The following is a 22975-nucleotide window of genomic DNA, read 5'->3' on the forward strand; positions in this document are numbered from 1 at the left end:
TAGTAACTTGTTAGAGATCAAAGAGCTAATCAGTGGTGAAGCCAAAACTCTCCATAAGAATATAATACCCAACTGATAACTCAAGTTCTTACTTCCACAGCAAAATCTTTTAAACCATTTCCCCCACCCCCATTAACTGCTGCCATAGTTCGTATCTTCATGTTTCTAACCTCCCAACAGATCTTCCTGCCCCAGGTTTTACCTCCAATCTACCTTCCACCCCACCACCAGAGTTAACTTACCAAAATGCAAATCTGTAGTCATGTCACTTCCTTGATTGTCTATTGCACTACAAGACAAAGGTCCAAATTCTCATGGTCTTCAAGCCCTCCATGATCTGGTCTTCCAGACTCATCTCCATTGTTCTACTCCATTTCTATCAATTCTTCCAGTTTCTTTAAAACACAGCTCTTTTTTTCCTGTGTTTAACATGCCATTTGTTTCTCTTCCATGATCCACTGTTAGTGTTCTCCAAGCCATCTCTATATACACTTACGTAAGTGTATAACTAGCTCATACACGTAAGAGTGCATAGCAAATTTATGGTTTAAAGAATGATAATAAAAGGCAATCATGCTCCCAGTTTAAGAACCACGTTACCAACCCCCTATGGGATAGTGTTCTTGTATGCCTCTGTTCCTCTGCACGTGCTAGAATCTTCTTCCAGGCCTTAGTCTGCATAACGAACTCATCATTTGGAACCTCAGATTCAGCTTTGCCTCCTCTGGGAAGCCTCCAATGACTCCCTTGAGGGTGACTTACTGCTTCCACTATACCTTCATTATGGCATTTATAACAGTATTATATTTGCTTATGCTTGTCTCCCCAGTAGATTGAACACACCAAATATTATTTAATCTCTGAATCTCCAGCAATCAGCATAAAGTCTGGTTATACTGTAAGTGTTCAATAAATAGGATGTTTACACAACCTGGTTTGCCTGGGAGTCCTGTTTATGCCTGTTGTTCAGAAATAATTAATATAAGTGCTTCTTTTTACTCATGAACATGTCCTAATTTAGATGACCAATTATCTGATCACGCTATCAATAAATGTTGAATGGACGAATTAATGATTGCACAAAGATTTTAACTGATAGCATCTAGGCAGGAAAAGCTGATTATGTAAAGATATTAAAAAATTCAACAGCTGGCCACTGCACCTCCTTCCTCCTCCAGAAGTGCCTGACTCTCCTGGAGACGGAGAAGATGAGTTTGCACAGACCAGATGCTCAATAACCTTTACTGCACAAATACGTTGAAGAATGTTACTGTATTCCTACTTTAAGAAAATCTAGATGTAAAATCTGAATTTATTGGACAGATCAATGTGACACAGATTATTACACATTATGAATGTTTATGACTTGGTGAGAACTAGATGGTAGCTAAATTTAAAGAGCTGACTTTACTCCTTGTTGAAAATCCAAAATGCAGATTAAATGCTACTGAAATGGTAACATAGTCAATGGGGACACATGATTTTAAAAATTTAACAGATGCACTTTTTAAAAGAACCTCTCTTCAGTATATACACATAACAGTTAGTTGTACTTGCTTTTAGGTAAAGATACAATCTCCATGAATCTGATATTATAAATAAAAATTTAATTTAAAGTTTCTATTGTTATTGAAATAGAAAAAGCTGTTTTTAACTACTGTTAAATGAAAAGTGAAAAGTGAGGTAATTCCTCTTTTTGACAATAATCTTTCCTTCCAACAGTGTCATCTTCTCTGAAAGTCAAGGTAATTCCTTGTAAATAAGGCTTTTAACAAATTACAAGTAGGTAGTAGGTACTTGTCCATCTTCTTCCTAACTACTTGGTGCACTATTGCATAGCGACAATTTTTTTTTCCTGCTTCTTCTTCAGTGGAAGTCTGAGAGTCTGAAATCTGCACTGGCTTGGTTGAGCCTGGGAATTTTTTTGGTACCAGGGGTGTAAATATCCATTGTAGAAATCAGTAGCTGTTAGTGTTTTCTTGAGCATCACTGATCGAACACCAATCCAGCCATCCTATAGGGCAAAAGACAAATAGTGAATACGCGGTGCTGGCAAAACTGGTGGTAAATTTTAGTTTATAAAACTTTTATCATGAAAAAAATAAACCAACAAATCTTTACTAAATGCCAGGCTACAAATAGCACTAAGTAACATATATGATTCTTTGACTCTAAAAGTTTATTACCGAGGAGTGATAACAAATGTATAGACCTATTTAAATCTATTTAAACGTAGACAGGGCAGAATAAAAAGGTATACGTTGTATTTGTGTGGTGCTTGACAGTTTTCAGAGTATGTCCATGTATCTTATTGTTACTGGTTGTCAAAATACAAGCACTCTAAAAAGTAGGCAGATCCAATATTATCCCCAGAGAAAACTGATTTTACAAGAGAAAACTGATGCCCAGAGAGTGTGAGTGATTTGTCCAAGGTGACATAACTGGTGGGACCCAAACTCACACGTTGAGACAACCCACTTCTTCTATGAGAGCAAACTGTGGATTTGAAGTATAGATGTATACAGACACAGACATATGCATCCAGTGCTATTCCAGAATAAGTTGAAGAGAGGTGAAGAGAGGTTGCTGTAGGCATTCTGTATCTACAGTCTTGTGTAGGTCAGATCAATCTTATCACACATTTTAAATACTCTTTCTTGAGCATGGAACATCGCACATGAATACCACATGAAGGAAAATACTCAGGAAATGGAAGGAACAAGGAACACTTCTCAGGATAATGCCATTGTCTTAAAAATGATAATGGTTTCAAAGTCATTTTAAATAGTTAAGAAATCTCCTCTCTAACCACATTAAACAGTAGGAGCAAGTAGGATACAGGCACTGTTGTAGTTCAGTGAGATACTTTGACATTACTATTTTTTTGTGATAGTTCTATTAACAAGATGACTTGTTAATTAAATTGGATTACTGAGAATATACAAGTTTCTTTTGAGAAAGAACTAAAGTTACTGAATCTTCTTTCATTGTCTGAGTAATAGTAACACCTTGGTAAAACTTCATCTCTTGAAAAAAATTATACTAGAGATTCTACTATTTCTTAAGAAAATTAAACTGTCCATTGGCTCAATCTGATGGGCAGGCAGTTGAGTGAAGTCTCAGCTAAAAATGACAAATGATACCAACTATAAACTCAGTAAAACAAGTGTGATAATGTGAAACTAAAGGAAAATGTACCTTGCAACAAACCAGCAGTATTTGTGACTGTCTGTGGTATATTACTGATCCTGGAATAACAGCCTGTCCTGTTAATTTTGGATCTAAAGACAGGGGAGGGGAAAAGAGGGATATGAGAGAGAGAATAAATAATTATGCAACTTCACGATGCTTCTTAAAAATCAAAAAACATTCTGCAAGACAGTACTAATATCGGAGGGTACACATCTGCTGATGCCCTGACTTTGTAATCTAAAACTTACGATAGAGCTGTGGTGCTCTGTGTGTATCTTGAACCCAAAGGGAAGCTTTCCATACACACAAGAAGCTATGAGTCCTTTACCCAGTGTCCCAGAGATCAACCTAAAATGTTGAATCTAGAAGTTTTGACCATTTGGGGGAAATAACTAGCTACCAGTGGAGAGACATACAGGAGACTTAGGATCTAAGCTGGCCCTTCCAACCATGACTAAACAAGTCCCAATTCCCAGATTTCTGGGGAACTCTCTGCCTTTGTGGCTCACACTCCTTCAGTCCACCAGGATGGGAGGGCACTGATGGGCCTCTGAATGGACCAGGGTCATGAAATGCTACACCCTGGCCTAAGATTCTCACTGAGGTGCCCAGAGATTTTCATTATGATATTCACCAGAATGAAATCAACCTAGGCACTCTGCATTCCCTGAAAACCTTAATATAGGGAATCACAGAGCTTAAAATGGGATAGTAACACTGATCTGCCTACTTCTCAGGTTCTTATGATGACCAGAAGAGAAAATACACATGAACGGACACTGTAAAGAATAAGACTATAAATGAATGTAAAGTATTACCATTATTGAACTGAAACAAGCTAAAAGAATCCTTATTTTTAGTAAATGGGACCTATGGTAAAACAGACACATTTTCAAATAGACTATACTGAAAACATTTTCCATGTCAGCTATTCAAAAATAAGTACCAGTGAGGATTGAACTATTAACTTCTACCAAATCCAGAAGTTTAATGGTACTATTCACCCAGAGTGTCTGCAACGGAATCTGCAAATAAAATGAAAGAAGGATGATAAATAAATACACTCAACCCTGAAACCCTTTTCAACTACTATTTTGTGTTAATCCGGTCTGACTTCTCTCCCAATTACAGAGGAATTGGGAACTCAGTCTCTAAACCTTACAGAATAGAACATAACATGACCCTCTACATCAGTCTCCAGGATTCATTAGATCTTAAAATTAAACACTATTTTAAAATCAATGTTTATATCTTCATTAATATTTCTAGTTAAAAATCATGCTCATTTGAAAAAATGCAAGCATTACAACAACTATGTTAAAAAAAAATTAGAATGTGAAAGTATTCTGTACTCCCATCCCCAGAGGTAACCACTGCTAATAGTTCAATGTGTATATCCTTGTATTTTTCCTACAAATATAATTATCACAAAAATCTAGAACATACTATTTGACAAGGAACTTTTTCTACTTAACCATAAACTGTGGACAAATTTTCATCAGTACACACTTATCTATTTCACTCTTTAATCTGCTGCACAGTATTCCATTTTATAAAATGTACCATAATTTATGCAACAAATGCCTTTATGATGGATATTTCATAACACATTACAAAATTACGAAAAAATTTAAATGTGATAACAAATATCCTGGTAGATATATCTTTGAGGACTTTTATATTTCTGGAGAATAGTTGTTTTTTAAGTGGACCACCTGGGTTAAAGAGTATCAACATTTTATTGTTAAACTGCCTTAATAAGAGAAGAAAAATGGCAGTCTATTACTGTTTATTATTAGTGAGGCTGAGGAGCAGTCCATATCTACCTGCACATGTTATTTATTTCTTAGGCCTATTTATGCCCTTTGCCCATTAAAACAAAAACAAAAACAAAAACAAAAAACCCTGAGTTATTCATCTCTTTCTTATTAATTTGTGAAAGGCTTTTATATTTTTAGGAAATTAGCCCTTTAGTTCTCAGATGATTATGAATATTTTTCTAGTTTGTTGACTTTAAATATTGGGTAATTTTTTTCCATGCATAATTTTTTAATTTTATGGAGTAATATTTATCACTCTTTTCTCTCATGACTTCATTGGTTCATGTCATGCTTAAAAAGGCCTATCCACGTTTATCAAATATTATAAAATTATTCAACTGTTCTTTTTCCCAGCTCTTTGTGGTTTCATTTTTTGAAAACACTTAAATCCTTGATCCATCTAGATTTTATTTTGATTTGAAAAGGTGAGACTTGAGGGCTCTCCCTTTTAAAGGCTAACCAGCTGTCCTAACACTATTTATTGAATAATCTATCCCATCCTTCCCCTCAGTGTGAAATGCTACCTTTATTACATTTTGATTTAAATAGGCTAACAGAAATTAACCCACACCAGGAAATAAGTTCTCTCAACCTTCTGAAGTAAATAAACGGATTTTCAGACTGCAGTTCAGTCCTCTATTTCATAGACGAGGAAAGTGAGGCCCAGAGAAATGCAGCTGTTTTCCCAAGTTTAGACACAGCTAGTTAGTGGCACAGCCAAGGAACAGAATCTATGCTTTCTCATTCTCAGTTCAGTGCTCTTTTTTTTTTTTTTTTTTTTTTCTTTTCTTTTTGCGATATGCGGGCCTCTCACTGTTGTGGCCTCTCCCGTTGCGGAGCACAGGCTCCGGACGCGCAGGCCCAGCGGCCATGGCTCACGGGCCCAGCCGCTCCGCGGCACATGGGATCCTCCCAGACCGGGGCACGAACCCGTATCCCCTGCATCGGCAGGCGGACTCTCAACCACTGCGCCACCAGGGAGGCCCAGTTCAGTGCTCTTTTGATGACATTCTCTAAAGAGGACATTTTACTTTCAGAACAGTTAGGTTGTTTCAAAGATGTGAACGATTAATCAGAGAATTAAAGAAATCAGAGAATTAAGTAAATTTGAAGAAAAGTATTCACAACCTTATATATGTCATATTTTGGTAAAATATCCTCTTCTATAATTTGCTTATTTTTCTTTCATCTGCTTCTAATAAAAGTTATGAAATGACTTTCATGTGTGTAACTTTTTTCTTTCAAAGAACTCAAAATACTTCTGAAACACGATTACTGTTTGAAAAATGTATTTACTGAGAATTATAAATATGATAGCTATAGAATCAGAATATACCCTTCTTGTTCTTGAGGAGGTAAAGCTCATCTTCACCTTATCATCAGAGCACTGAAGAAAGGAAAGTGATGGTAAGAAAACAGTCATTTCTGTGCCCACTGTCATTACTGTCAAAATCACATGCTGGCGTGGATTTAAATTCACCGTTTATCTCCTTTGATCTTGACAGTTGTGGACCAGGTCATTAACCTCATTTTAGAGATAGAAAAGCAGAAGCTCAGAGAAGATAGAAAAGCAGAAACTCAGAGAAGATAAGGATCTTGCTCTTGGTTAATACACGGCAACTCTAGGAATCAAATTTCACCTTCTGGCTCCAAGATAGGCACTCCTTCTGTTGTAGCACAAGAATTTCTCAGTGGAGAGGAAAAGTGAATTGCAGAAGATAAGAATTATTATGCAGTGTTTAACTTTTTGGGGAACTGTCAAACTGTTTTCTAAAGCAGCTGCCCCATTTTACACTTCTACCAACAATGAATGAGGGTTCCAAATTTCTCCGTATCCCTGTCAACACTTGTTATTGTCTGTTTTTAAAATTACAGTAATCCTGGTGTGAAGTGGTATCTCAGTATAGTTTTGATTTGCATTTCCCTAATGACTAATGAAATTATCTCTTCATATGCATAGTGGCCATTTATACATTTTCTTAGGATAAATGTCTACGTAGATCCTTTGCTGATTTTCTAATCATGTTATTTATCTTTTTGCTATAAAAGTTCTTTATATACTCTGGATACTAGACCCTCATCAGATTTGTGATTTGCAAATATCTTCTTCTATTATGTAGGGTGTCTTTTCATTTTCTTGTTAGTGTTCTTTGAAGCCCAACAGTTTTAAATTTTGAAGTCCAATTTCTCTATTTTTAGTTCGTTGCTTATGCTTCAGGCATTATATCTAAGAACCACCGCCTACTTCAAGGTCATGAAGATATGCCCCTATATCTTCTTCCAAGAGTTTTCATAGTTTCAGCTCTTACATTTAGGTTTCTGATCCATTTAGAGTTCATTTTTATATGTGGTATGAGGTAGGGATCCAAATCCCTATCTTCTGATTGTGGATATCCAGTTGTCCAAGCACCATGTGGTAAAAAGATTATTCTTTCCCCATCAAATTGCCTTGGCACCCTTATCAAAAATCGAGTGACCATAAATGTATGGGTTTATTTCTGGACTCTGAATTCTATCCCATTGAGCTTTATGTCTTTGTCAGTATCACACTGCCTTGATTACTGTAGCATTGTAGTAAATTTTGAAATCAGGAACTATGCATCCTGATTTCATAGGAACTTTGAAATCGGAAATTCATTCTTCTTTTTCAAGATTTTCTGTCTATTCTGGGCCTCTTGGGATTCCATATGAATTTTAGGATAAGCCTGTCAATTTCTGCAAAGAAGTCAACTAGGATTTTTATAGCAATTGTGTTGAGTCTGTATATTAATTTCGGGAATAGTGCCATCTTAACAATATTAAGTCTTCTAATCCATAAATACAGAGGCCCTTCCATTTACTTAGGTCTTCTTTACTATTTATTAGCCCTATTAGTTTTTGGGGGTGGAATTATTTATAATTTTCTATATATAAGATTACACTATCTGAAAATATAGTTTTACATTGTTCCTTTTTTCTTGCCTAATCACCCCGACTATAACCTCCAGTACAATGTTGAATAGAAGTGGTGACAGCGGACATCTTTGTCTTGTTCCTGATCTTAGAGGGAACAGTTTCAATCTTTCGCCATCAAATATGTTAGATTTGGATTTTTTTGTAGATATTCTTCATCAGATTGAGGAAGTTCCCATCTATTCTTTGTTGAACATTTTTATCATGAAAAGGTACTGGATTTTTCAAATGCTGTATCTGCATCTACTGAGATAATTATGTGGCTTTTGTCCTTTATTCTATTAATATGGTATATTATGTGGATTGATTTTTGTATGTTGAACCAGGCTTACATTCCTGGGCTACATCCCACTTGGTCAGTGTATAATCCTTTTCTACATGTTTGATTCACTTTGCTAATTCTGTTAAGGGTTTTTGCCTCTATATTAACAAGGGCTATTGATTTGTAGTTTTCTTTTCTTGTAAAATCTTTATCTGGTTTAGCTTACTTGACTTTTGTACTAGCTACTCCCTCTGCCTGGAATGGTCTTTTCCTGATCTTGGCATGACTTGCTCCTTATTGTCTTTCAGACCTCAGCTTAAATGTCAGTTCAAAGTGGCCGTCCCCATTTAGATATCCAGTCTAAAATAGCCACCAGTTAATCTATCACATTATTTTAATTTTCATCAAAGAGCTTATCACACCATCTGATATTTTTCTTATTTATTTATTTGTTTCCATCTTCTCACATCACCTCTAATACCTAGAACAATGCCTGACATATAAGAGGCTTTCAATAAATATTTTGTTTAATGAATGAATAAGAACAGATATCATTTAATGAGTACCTACTCAGATACTCTACTAGATGCTTTATATACATTATATCATTCTAATTTTCAAATGAACTAACTAAAGCTCAGAGCTAAATAACCTTCTCAAGTCTATAAAGCGAGGAAGTAGCAGAGAGAATATGGAACCCAGCTCCGTCTGGCTCTAAAGTCAATGTTCCTTGCCCTATGCCATTCTCTTACAGTGGGGAAAGTACAGGGTTTGACGTCAGGCAGATCTGGTTCAAAACCTGACTCTCACTAACTAGCAATGTGACCTTGAGCAACATTCAACAGCCATTCACTGAGTATCTTCTTTAAGCCTCAATTTCATCAACTTAAAATGGGATAATACCCACAACATGAGGCTGTAATCCTCACCAGAGAACCTGGTATGCTACAGATATTCAATGGCAGTTCACCATTTTAACCTACAGAGGAGGTCCATTAAAACCCCACACTTGGTAGACTCAGAGTTCAAACAACATAAGATGCTATCAAAATGAAGGGAAAAAACCCCAATAAATTTGTCAAAGAACTGAGAATTTAATTCAGATATTTTAACAAGTTATTACAACTAGATTTTGTATGTCATATGTAGAAATCAAGGATTTAAGAATTCAGTTGTAAAAAATGGGCCAAAGGCAGAAAGACATACTAGTAAAAGCATTGGACTAGGAGTTAGAATATTTAGGTTCATTATTCAGTGACTGGGCACCCGAAGTTAGTCACTTCATTTTCATTCTCCTCATCTATGAAACAGGATAATAAAATTTGGTTATGGGAGATGGCAAAATATCTATTTTAAAGTACTTTGAAAATTCTAAGTCCCCTATGAAAACTTGAAGTTTAAAGAATATTTAAAAAATGAATGTCATATATTCAAAAGAACTGAAACAGGGACTCAAACAGATATGTGTACACCCAAGTTCATGCAGCATTATTCACATTAGCTAAAAGGTAGAAACAACCCAACTGTCCATTGATAGACAAATGGATAAACAAAATGTGCTATATACATACAATGGAATATTATTCAGACTAAAAAAGGAATGACATTCTGATACATGGTACAACATGAATGAAACTTGAAAACATTATGCTAGGTGAGATAAGCCAGACACAAAAGGATAAATATTGTATGATTCCACTTATAAAAGGTAGATTCATAGAGACAGGAAGTAGAATAGTGATTACCAGGGACTGTGGGGCGGGGGAAATGAGGAGTTGTTATTTAATGGGTATAGAGTTTCAGTTTGAGATGATGAAAAAGTTCTGGAAATGGATACTGGTGATGGTTGCATAACAATGTAAATGTACTTAATGCCACTGAACTATACACTTAAAAATGGTTTAAATGGTAAATTTTATGTTATATATATTTTATCCCAATAAAAAAAGTTTCTTTTTTTTAACATCTTTATTGGAGTATAATTGCTTTACAGTGTTGTGTTAGTTTCTGCTGCATAACAAAGTGAATCAGCTATATGCATATGTATATCCCCATATCACTTCCCTCTTGCATCTCCCTCCCACTCTCCTTATCCCACCCCTCCTAGTGGTCGCAAAGCACAGAGCGGATCTCCCTGTGCCATGAAGCTGCTTCCCGCTAGCTATCTATTTTACATTTGGTAGTGTATATATGTCAATGCTATTCTCCCACATTGTCTCAGCTTACCCGTCCCCCTCCCCTTGTCCTCAAGTCCATTCTCTACATCTGTGTCTTTATTCCTGTCCTGTCCCTAGGTTCAAAAGAACCAAAAGATAGTTATTTAAAAAAAAATGAACTTCAGGATCCTTTGGTTTTGTTTATGAGATTTATTCCTAAATTAAAATATTTCAAAAGTAAATTACACACACACACACTCACACACACAATTAGGTAAAACTGCAATTTGACTTCCAACTTACTATATTTCCAATGGCACGATGAAGTCTGAATATCTGCTCTGAAGTTTGTTCCTCCCATTTTATACAGCTGGTAGCAGCAGAAATCTTAGGGGCTACAAGATAAAGCCAATAGCAAGAATGAATATCAGATCAATGACCATAAATTGGTAATTACTGATACTGAATGACAGCTACAAGAGAATTCATTATATTATTTTCTCAACTTTTGTATGTTTAAAATTTTCCATAATATAAGATATATATATACATACATAGTAAATAAAAGTACTAGAAGAAAACATGGGTAAATTTCTTTATAACCTAGTAATAGAAAAAGTCCTTCTATGACTCAAAATCCAGAAACAATTAAAGAATGATAAATGTGACTACAAAAAATTAAACTTTTGTAAGACAAAAAGAAATGCCATAAATCAAGCCAAAAAACAAATGACAAACAAGTTATTTGCAATTTATATCACAGTACTTTATATCTGTTTATATATATTCCATGAGAGATGTATCTATAATAAATATAATATATTTATATATTTATATATAATTACTATATATATGTTATATATATATATTATATATATTTATATTATATTTAGGAGTACTTTGTATCTATTATATAGATTTATTTATATCTATTACACAAACTACCCCTAAAAACTGAGACAAAAAAGACCAAAAACCAGATAGAAAAATGGGCAAAAGATATAACAGACCCTTCTCAGAAAAAAAGAAATGCAAATAGTCCTTAAACATATAAAAAGCTCCTCAGCCTCACTCAAGGAGGAATGTAAATTAAAACTACTCCAAGACACAATTTTTTATCTATTAGATTAGGAGGTAACGTATGCATAAAGTTATTCATAGTGGCATTATTTGAAATAGCAAAAGATTAGTAACAATCCAAATGTCCACCAATAGGGGATCTATTGATTAAATTATGATTTACCCATACAAGTGAGAACTATACTGCCATAAAAAAGAACAGGAAAATTTCTTCTTATTGATAGGAAATGATCACCAGGATACACCGTAAAGTGAAAAAAAGAAAGATGCAGAAGAGTGTATATTTTATGCCACCTTTTGTGGAAGAAAAAAGGAATAATCAGTTTTAAAGTATGTGTTTTTGCTTATTTTCATAAAAGGAAACAACTGAAAGGCTAAATCAGAAACTACTAACTCTAGAGGGAGGGAAACAGGATTGGAAGAGATACAAATGGGATGGAAGTAAGACTTCTTCTCTGTATAACCTTTTCAAATAGTTTTAACTTTGAATCATGTAAGTATTTTATATATTCAAAAATAAGATTTAGTTGTAAAGAGGAAAATGCAACCCTGAAAATTAAAAACAAACTGAAACAAAGGAACTTAACTATATATCAAAGTAGATAACAAAACCACATGGAAAAAATAATTATCTCCAGTAAGTTTTGAACACAGTACTCTGACTATATACCCTTCGTAGGATATATTTTAAGGACAAAAAAAAAAAAAAAAACTGCAGAAAAAAAAAACTGCAGAAAAATCTTAACTCTCACTTAGTAGTTATACTTTCTGTAGTGATATTGGTGCTGTAATCTTGAAATTATTTTATGCACAGCAAATAAAAAACAGGTCAGCATTGATTTTAAAAAGATTTTCTGTGTAAGAGAAAATACCAGAAAAACCCTGTACTTTAAAATTTGAATCAGAAACAATATGAGCTCAAATATTTTTTTTTTAAAGGCTTTACTGAATTTGTTACAATATTGCTTTTGGGTTTTTTTGGGTTTTTTTTTTTTTGCAGTATGCAGGCCTCTCACTGTTGTGGCCTCTCCTGTTGCGGAGGACAGGCTCTGGACGCACAGGCTCAGCGGCCATGGCTCACGGGCCCAGCCCAGCCGCTCCTCGGCATGTGGGATCTTCCCAGACCGGGGCACAAACCACGTGTCCCCTGCATCGGCAGGCAGACTCTCAACCACTGCGCCACCAGGGAAGCCCATGCTTCTGTTTTATGTTTTGTTTTTTTGGCCCTGAGGCATGTGGGATCTTAACTCCCCAACCAGGGATTGAACCTGCACCCCCTGCATTGGAATGTGAAGTATTAACCACTGGACAGCCAGGGAAGTCCCTGAACTCAAACATTTTTAAAAAATGCCTACCCTTCTCCACTAACACTTCACTTTGGAGCACATCATTGTATTAGATGGTTTCTAAATACTACCCCCCAACTAAAATAAACAAGGGAGAGGAGGCTGATTCCAACATGGGACAGAGAATTTACAAGGTGAGCCTGGGACATCTTGCGATAGAAACAAGGAAGTGCTCAAAAACTAGCTGGGGGTGGAGGGATGTCAAAGGATTCAGGAGCCAACTTTAAGAGGCTCCCACTAGCGAAATTTGGGACAACTTGAGCAGCACAAAGCATTATGAATGTAATTAACTATAAAACACAGTAAATAAAAATCCACAAGTCAAATAACTAAAAAAACTCACTCGCCACCATAATTGAAGGTGATTATGGCAACAACTCCCTATCTTAAATATTGATAATTAGAGAAAGAATTAAGTATTTATCCTGCCATTTTAGGATGAATTAAAATTCACCCGCAATTAATAAGGAAAAGCTCTTCTTTACAGAACAATGCCAACTATTAAATATAAAAGGAATTGGAAAATCACCATTTTGATTTTCATTGGAATAATTCATTCAGGGAAGGAGCATCAATCCATGCTAAAACTGTTACGTGAAAGGCTGGTAGGGAACCAGATATTTGCATGGTGCCAAAGTATTACCCCATGGATTACCTGCCATTTGCAAAGGGAGAAATAGATCTTTACACTGGAAAGATCTGGTGGTCACCACCTCCATCAAGTGATCAAATTTAGCTTCACTAGCCTTGATGCAACCTGGTATTATGGCTTACTGATATGACTCCCTAAGACTGTAGGGGACGGAGGCGGGGGCTTCTCTGAGTAGATCCTTTAAACAGTTTTAACTTTTGAGTCATGTAAATGTCTTACGTAGTCAAGAAATAAAACTACATCATAAATAAAAATAAAATGCAACCATTAAGGTTAAAAAACAAAGTGAAACAAATATCACTGGAACACAATATCATCTATGAAATACTCTTTCCACAAACTTTAAGCCCGAATCTCATCAAGCCTGTAGAACTTCCAATTTACAGGAACTTTAAGGGCTAGAAAAACACATTAAACAACACTGGAAGGAAAGAGACAATTGGCCTGGTCTCTTCAAAAAGTTAATGACATGGAGGGAAAAAAATAGTGGAGGAATTACTCTAATGAGACTAAAGAGACATACGACTAATTATAATTGGATACTAGTTTGAAAAAATATACAGCTATAAAATTTATTTTTAGAGTGTCAGGAAAATTTAAATATGGACTGGCTATTCGATGCTATTAAGGAACTGTTCATTTTTCCTAGGAGATGCATGTTGAAATATTTAGGGATGAAAGGTCGTGATGCATACTTCCAAATGGTATAGCAAAAATTAAAATATATATGCTACATAAACACATATATATGGCCAAACATTAATAATTGTTGACTCTGGGTTAAACAGGTATTCACTGTCTTTCAACTTAACTTTGTGTTTGGTATTTTTCAATATAAAGAATAGAGAAAATTGTTCAAATCTTTCATAAGGCTAAATGTGAAGAGGCAGAGAGACCCCTTACCAATCATTCTCTGGAAAAGGACATGCAAGTGGACATTCAATCTTTAGTCAAAATTAAGGGAAACTTGCAAGAGAGGTAGCCACAGTGTTCAGATGCCATCACAACAAACAAAACCTTAGGAAAGATGTCAGTCTCTGCCATCTGCACTTACCATGTGTCACCCCCTCGGCTGGCTGCTGCCTTCCATTGTTCAAACTTTCAGGCAAATTTTTCAAAACTGAAATAAGCTTTAAAAAAAGGAGAGTAATATATTCAAGATGAAAAGAACGAAAGCAGAAATACATTACAATTCAGTACCATGAAATTACAGTTTTAAGAGCTGTGTGGCAGGGTAAAGCAGTAAATTGGCTTAGGCTGTGAGGATCCATCTACTTGGTGGAGTTTCAGTAGAGATGTTGCTCTCTGTAGAGTACAGGTCATTGATTTCCTTCCAGAGAATACTGAGCCTCGACTAGCTGTCAGAACAGCCTGTGCTCGGCCATCCACACTCGCACTCTCACTCTGAAGGAAGGCAGTGGGGACTTCATACTCTGGAGTCACATAGTTCTGGGTTCAAATCCCAGTTCTACCACCTGCTAGCTGTGTCACTGTGGAAAAGTTATTTTACTTGTCTGTGGCCTTCAATGTCATTATCTATAAAACAGTTGAAAGCAATAGCTACCTCAAAGGTTTCTTGCAAAGGTAAAAAAAAATAAGTCTATGAAAGTATCTAAAACAGTCTTGGCACACAAGCCAGTGCTCAATAAACGACAGACACTATAATAACAGCATTTCCGAGGTGAGTGCCTAGAATGGGAAGCATCATCTGTACAGCAGGGGATGGGGTGGAGGGGGGGTTCCTCTACAGAAAATTTAGTTCAGATGAAAATAATTAATTGGGTCATTAAGCCTTTATTCACACCCTATTGTATGCAGACTCAAATAAAGTCTCAGAGTTCATTTACAGCTAGAGGGTCAGCAGAATTCCAATGGTACAGATGCAAATGACTGGAACACAGGCATACAAGTGGGAGGAAAACAGAGACTTACTTAGGAAATGATGTTAGTTCAGTTTGACAGGGGTGAATGGTACGTCTATGAGACTAAGGAGAGTGAAAATGGGAAGAATAGTCTAAAAGCCTCACCATGAAATGTAACAGACCATATAAAATCACATATTTCATTCAAAAGCTTTGATTACGTACATACTCTGTGTAAATTCTCAAAGACTAACATAAGATCACAAAAGCCATGCTAATTTTTAGGAAGCCAGGGATAGAAACCACTTTTTAAAAAGAAGCTTAAAATCACACATCATAAAATTGTTCTTTTCATCATAACCACTTAGGAAACAAGCACGGGGATATTGGAAAACTGTACCATGTTGGCACCCAGTCTTGACAGCACTGCTTCCAAATCCTTTGTGGTGCTCTTGGGTGGTACAGGAACTGTTTCCTGTTTGAGAATTGGGCCTACATCAAACCTACCAAAAAATTAAAAGCAAATAATAACATGATTACTGACTATTTCTTAAGATCAATATGTTTGTCTACATGAAAGTTTATATACCACAAGGATAGTTTTTTTGTTTGTTCGGGTGGGTTTTGTTTTGTTTTGTTTTGTTTTTTTAGGCCACACAGTGTGGCTTATGGGATCTTAGTTCCCTGACCAGGGATCGAACCCAGGCCCACTGCAGTGGAAGTGCAGAGTCCTAACCACTGGAAGGCCAGGAAATTCCCCCACAAGGATAGTTTAACCGTGGCCATGAATGTGACTATTAGCCATTGGCAAGGGAGAAATGTCAGTTTGAAAGAAGGGAGAACAACATTAGCATGTTACTAATATCACTTTAGTCTATCAACTAGATAGTTTAAGCACGTTAACTTTTCACCATTCTCTTCATTTTCATCTGCTTTATTCTTAAGTACCATTTTCTGGTCATTTATAGAGTCAATACTTGAGCTTAACAAAATTAAATTCTAATACAGTCATTTTACTAAACTATTAAAATTTTAAAAATTAAAATCCATAACATTTTGAAAAAAGAAAGAAGGGAGAGCAAAATCTGGCCTATATTTAGATTTTAGGTTTATTTTTTCACAAAGGAAAAAGGTTGCATATCAAGGATTTAAATGCAACTACAAATAATTCTATCATTAGTAGTAAATAGTACGAAAAAAATCTCTAATTATATAATGAAAGTACAGAGCAAAGAATATGTTTTCCAAGGAAGTACAACTAGGAATTTACAATCATTCCTTCCTGTATTTCCTTTCTCAAAGGACAAGAGTTTTGCCTGAATTATAATCAATAGTGATTATAAGTAGGTGCAAGGGTATTTGCATTCCCATAAGTCTTATATTCAATATTTTATATCAAGCTCTGCAAATATAGGCCATCAGTTTTTATTAGAAATATATTTTGTTTTAAATACTTAACTTTGTGGTCTGTTAACTCTATTTTTAACCTATGAGCTTTAATAAAATGCTTATTATGAAAAGTTACAAACATTCCAAAAACAGAATGAACAGTCTAAGGAATCCCCATATACACATCTCCCAGATTTGAGAATTACCAAAGTTTCGCCACTCTTGTTTCATCTGCCCCTCCCTTTTTTTTTTTTTTGAAGTAAGTTAAAGCAAATCCCAGATATTGACTTCGTCTTGTGAACTTGTTAATTTTTCTTTTCTATGGGGATGTTAGGTGATAATAGGCAGAGGCATAATACACTCCTAAAACAATTTAAAATAATTGTTTCTTAGATTGTAGGTATAATTTAAAAAATTAAACATTTAAGACAATTATATAACACACTGGTATACAACGTATTCTTTCTTCAGGTTCCAAAAAATTTTTGACCATAGAAACCAAAGCCAGCAGAACAGAGATTCATAACTAATATACAAAAATCCATCTCTCATCTACACAACATCGTTTATAGAAATCCAGTTGTTAATAATTTATTTCAATTAACAAGTTTAAAGAGACACTGTGTAAATGCCAAACATGTGGTTTATGTTAGAAACCAGGAAGAAACCCAGGAGTTAGAGAAATTAGTACTCTAGTACACTCTAATTTATTACTAATTTCTAACTCCTAATTAGAAATTAGGAGTTAGAAATTAGTAATAAATTAGAGTAATTAGTACCCACTCATCCACCTCCACTTGCCCCCAGGCAGACTGACATCAACAATCACCATCACAAAAAGTCTCAAGAAAATATGCTCTACCTTTTAGGCCTAATTTGCATAATCGTTACTCCAGCAACTGTGTCTCCGTGCAGGACCGTATGGATTATAGGGGCTGGACCACGCCACCTCGGGAGGCAACTGGGATGGACATTCAAGATGCCACTGAGTTAGAAAAGGCAGGAAATTAGTATGCAAGTGGGCTTTTTACCATTTAGTTTACTGCTACCTAAACTAATATGCTACTTTTCATCATTAAACTTGCCCAGTTTTGAAAAACGGTTAAATCTGGTCTCATACCAACTGAAGCAGGAGTCAGAGCTAAGTTCAACTTTCTTACCATAAGAGACCAATGAAACTCAATTAAAAAAAGAGCAGGAACAACTAACTATTCATTGCTCCGAAGATGTTCCAGCTTCGCAATTCGAGACATAGCTCGCAATGTCTGGGAGTTTTTAAATAAAGACAAAAAATGTGTTTTTTACTCTATGAGAAAAACCACTCAAATGCAATCATGCATCTCATGGATGATGTGAATTACACGTATAGTTTAGTTACATAATTACCCTCACTTCACTTAGTTTGTATATAGAGTTCCTAAAACAAGCTTCTTAAATCCCCATCTAATGATTTATTCACCTTTGCTGTTTATCCCTATACACCTTTCACCCATTAATGAGCAATTTTAATAATTTACTAATCTGTCATTAGTTTAATGTCTCCATCAGCATGAGTATACACTTGAGAGTGCATATGTGTATATATAAATTCTAAATTCCACTGTTCAGCCCAGTCTCATTCATCCAACAAATATTTACGGAGCACAATCCATGTTCTGGCATTAAGTGCTGGGGATATAAGCAACAGTGAACCACACCGGAAAAAAAAAAAATTCTGCCCTCATAGGCCAATATAAGGACTTGACTTTTATTCTGAGGGAGATGGAAAACCACCAGAGAATTTTGAGCAAAGTGACATGATCTATGTTTTAAAAGGATCACTTTGGTGTTGGGTGGTAAAAGACTGAGAGGGCCAAAGACAGAAGTGGAGACCACTTAGGAGGCTACTGCAGTATGACAGCCAAGAGTGGTGGCAGCAGAAGTGATGAGAATCAGACATTCTAGAGAGGTTTCAAAGGCAGAGTCAACAGGATTTCCTGATGGATTGGATGCGTGGTGTGAGATAAGGAATTAAGAATAATGCCAAGGCTTTGGGTCCGAGCAACTTAAAGCCTGGAGTCACCGTGTACTGAGATGAAGATTTTGGGAAGGAACAGGTTTTGGGGTGAAAGTTCAGGAATGTTGTTTTGGACATCTTACATGTAAGGTGCCTATCAGACATCCAAGCAGAGCTGCGGAGGAGGCAGTGGGTATCAGGGGCCTGGAGTTCAGGGAGAGATCTGAACTGGAGGGACACATCTGGGAGTTATTAGCATACACATGGAATTTAAATGAGGGTGGGTGAGAGCTCATAGATAGTAATAAAGAGCATCATACATTTTAACAATTCATGCCACTAATAAAATCTTTTATTTTAAGAGAAAATACTAAAGAAAGCAGAATTAAGTTCAAGTTATTGCACTTTAGATACCAGGTCCATATATGAAGACCGAGGTCTCTACACATTTGTATTTCCTTACAAATAAAACTTACTAGGGAAATTTAAGAATAAGAGCCTCACTCAAAAGTCGGCCAAATGAAGCTACCACTCCAACATCATATTCTCCAGATCCCACATCTGGCCACTCATACACTGGAAGCTGAGATTGGACAGCATATTGCTTCACCGGCAGTCTTTTTGGTGAGGGAACTGTGACCACCTCCAAGTTTTCAATTAACTCTTCCCCTTTGTTTTCCCTAAATTGGAAAGATTAGAAGAAAATGTGACAGTGTTAAGACAATGTCGGAAAGCTAAACTACTTCACGCATTTCTAAGGCATTTTTATGATTAAATTCACGAAGCATTTAAGGGTAAATGATTAAAACTGGTGCAACTGAGAGACTAAAGTTTTGTTTTTATTTAATTGTTTTAAATTTGAAGAGTCACAAGTGGCTACTGGCTACTGTTTGGACTGTTATGGTTGTAGAAATTTCCTGTGCATGCAGAAACATATACAGTAGAGACATTTTACACAATTGTAATATTATATATACTGTCCTGCATTTTGTTTTTTTCTCTTAACATTAGGTATGCTATTATGTGAGTCTTTTTAAAAAATGGGTTAAATATACATTTGCTTGTATAAGCATCAAACATTTCTAGAATAGGAAACTGAAAACAGTGGCTATCTTTGAAGTGAAGAGAAGAACTGGGGACTGGGAGAAAGAGATGGAAGGAACTGACTTTTTATATCTTTTGAATTTTTTACTATAACCACATGTTATTCAAACAATACTTAAAAAATATATATATACATATATATGTGTATATGTATATATGTATATATGTATATATATACACACACACACACACCATGGGCATCATTCCATGACACTATACGTAGCACTACCTCATTGTTTTTTACCTGCTGCAAAGTATTCCAGTGCCTGGGGCTGTCTATTTATTTATTTAGTAGGTACTGCATCATGCAGGCACAACATCATAAATGTTGAGGATTTATGAGAAAAGGAATAGACAGGAGGGCCCAAAAGAAAAAGTGCAGAAGTACTGGAGCTGCCAAGTGAAGCATCAGCAGAAGCGTCAGGATACACGCAGTGAGAGATGCAGGAGGCCATACACGAAAAGTAGCATGTAGAGAGTGTATTACGGAGGTGTGCAAAGGGAACACGTGTGAAGGAAGTGTTTCAGGGTGTGTTACAGAGGGTAGTGTGTGAAGGGGGAAATACAAGGGGATTCATTAATGAGTCAACATCAGGGTCTGCTGGGAAGTATTTGTAGAGAAGACTTGATGAAGGGAGGCTGCAGAAATGAGTGTGAGGGTGCATCAGGAAAAAACGGAGTGGGGAAATAAAAAATGGAGGCTGGGGAAAGGACACAGAGCAGGATATACGGGTATAGCCACCACATACCATGGACTTCCAGGACAGGTTGGATCTCAATTATTTTTGTCCAGGAAACACAATTTGTTAAATTTTAGAAATACTAAATGTATACCTAAGAGCTCTGATTTATAAATTTATTTATAGGAAAACAGTTCGTTTTTGTACTATGTCTTCATTTCAGTCTCAGAAAACTGGATCCGGTTGTATATAGGGAGGCGATGGGGAGCGAAGGCATGAGGCAAGTGTGTGCAGAGGGATGGATGCCTGTGCCTGGGAAGAAGCCCAAAGGATTAGATGATACAAATCAGGTGAGTAGGAGGCAGAAGGAGGAAGTGGAAAGGGGAGGTCCTTGAAGTCAGAGCCCGTTTTACTACCAACCTTCTCAGCTGATGACCTGGGGCAATCTCTTAACCTCTCTGAGCTACGGTTTACATGCTAAACGGGCAGGGAGGTGGTGGGACTGGACGGAGGTGATGCAGGTAAAGAAGCAACGAGCGCGGCCTTGGCACCGCGGGGCGCCCGGTGGCGCTCAGAGCACGGAAAGAGTCGGGCGTGTAGACCGGACGGGACCAGGCGGGCGCCCAAGGGCTGACCGAGCACCTTCCGGGCGCCCGGAGACGCCGAGATCTGGGCCCACACCCCTCCGGCGCAGCTGCTTTCCCCGACTAGGAGTCCAAACCCTCGAGGCCGGCCGCAGTGGCTCCACAGCCGCGCCCTCGACACCCGGGCCTCCCAATCCCTGGCCCCGGTACCTGGCGGCCTGCAGCGCCCGCAGCGTTTCGCGGGCGAACTGGTCAGTGCCGAAAAAGAGCACCCGCCAAGGCGGCTTCTCGCGGACTCGAGCGCCCCGGCCGTCCTCCCCGCCAGAGGACCCGCTCAGGCCAACCAGGGATCGCCACTGAGGGCTCGGCCTCCTGCCCGCGCCGCCGCCGCCGCCGCCGCCGCTGCCGCCGCTGCCTGGCAGGGGCCCCCAGCAGCCCCGTACCAGACCCCTCATTGCCTCCGCGGGCGGCCCACCCTGCGCAGGCGCATTGCGGTGGGGGCAGCAGGAGCTAGGCAGGAGGGGCGGGGCCGGGGAGGAAACCCGATGGGCGAGGTCTTTCAGCGACTGGGGCGGGGCTTGCCTGATTGCAGGCGCGGCAGATGAAGGAATTTGCCGGTTCAAGCGTCCCCGTGACTTTTGTTGCATTTGTTTGCACGATTTAGCCAATCTCCCCAAACAACTCTTTTGGAACAAATCATATGTGTTTTCAGACGACGAAATCTCATTTATTTGTTTATTTCTGTATCATTTTCTCAGCCATTATAACTAATATTTACTAGAAGCCATGCTTTGGCTAAGCATTTTATATATCCGTTAGTTTAGTTAATCCTCATATCAACTATACCAGGTAGATATTATTACAACCATTTTACTGAAGAGGATCTGAGGCTCCGTGAAATTAAGGTAATTACCTATGTAGGATCCTCACAGCTAGCCCCATGTAGCTCCAAATTCTGTGATCCTAACCATTTGGCCTTCATAGCAATCCTATGTACTAGGGAAGTCAATGTCCCCTTTTTGCCCCTGAGGAAACGGAGGATTAATTCTTGTTCGTAGTCACTCTGGTGAATCAAAGGCCCGCTCTTGCCCGTACCCCGTGGGTTCCCTCCCACACCGAGGGATAACATAGAAGAGACTCTTAAGGAAAATGGGCAGGGGAAACTGTCTTCAGAAGACTTCTAAAGACCTTTAGTGCTTAGATTCTGTATTCCTGAGGCCTATGCAGTGGCCTTCTCCTTGAGGATGGTCACACATCCTGGCTGTTGAGTGGAGACCAGATTCTCTTCTAGTTTTACTGCCCTCTCCACCTCTCTTCCTCTCTAAATGCTATCCATTCTTCAATGCCAAGGTCAGACATCCTTCCTGAAGACTTGAGCTCTTGCCTGCATGGACTTAATGTCTTTCTCTATGTGCCCTTTTAATGCTCTGTGGGGACCTCTGCTTCTCACACAATTTGGAATTACTGAGGGAAGTTGTCTAATGTATGCATAGACATTGACAAATTCACCTGTGTGTTGAATAGAAAAGAGAGAGGCAAAGAGGAAGGGAGGGAGTGTATTTCCAGTGATTCTGTTCATCTGATCATATATGAGGTGAGGAGCTAACTGAGATCCCAACCTTCTATTCCTACAGTCAAGTTCTCTTCTAGTATCCTCTCTTAGGGTAAGTGAAATATGATTCTAATATTTTAAAAATGGTCTTTCCCCATACAACATGATCTATAAATACAACCCAAATACTCATTTAGGTCTTCGCCTTAGACTCTGGCTGCTGTCTAAAGAGTGACTCTTCGTATTTGTCTTTACGTAATTTCTCTCCTTGAGTTAGAGAGACTGCATTATGCTACAATTTATTTTTGGCAGCCCAAATTCTCCACAGGTAGCTCCGCCCCACAGAGC

At 37.4% G+C, this 22975-nt stretch overlaps 1 protein-coding gene across 6 annotated transcripts; it reads right to left on the reverse strand.

Moving 5' to 3' along the window:
• Positions 1 to 1478: 1478 nt before the first annotated feature.
• Positions 1479 to 21566, reverse strand: MTFMT (mitochondrial methionyl-tRNA formyltransferase). 6 transcript variants are annotated; one of them, XM_082618056.1, is made up of 10 exons: positions 21286 to 21566; positions 19184 to 19387; positions 17574 to 17696; positions 15723 to 15825; positions 14515 to 14590; positions 10686 to 10777; positions 6349 to 6399; positions 4139 to 4217; positions 3199 to 3281; positions 1479 to 2014 (listed from the first exon to the last, which is right to left on the reverse strand). In XM_082618056.1, exons 1-10 carry the CDS (start codon positions 21528 to 21530, stop codon positions 1829 to 1831), a joined length of 1242 nt encoding a protein of 413 aa, XP_082474182.1. In that variant the 5' UTR covers positions 21531 to 21566; the 3' UTR covers positions 1479 to 1828. The 6 variants fall into 6 exon arrangements, with proteins under 6 accessions (XP_082474182.1, XP_082474184.1, XP_082474183.1 ...); XM_082618058.1 differs by lacking the exon at positions 19184 to 19387; XM_082618057.1 differs by lacking the exon at positions 6349 to 6399.
• Positions 21567 to 22975: the final 1409 nt, after the last annotated feature.

The sequence above is a fragment of the Mesoplodon mirus genome (genome assembly GCF_964341445.2).
Source record: "Mesoplodon mirus genome assembly, chromosome: 4".
Taxonomy (NCBI): Eukaryota; Metazoa; Chordata; class Mammalia; order Artiodactyla; family Ziphiidae; genus Mesoplodon; species Mesoplodon mirus.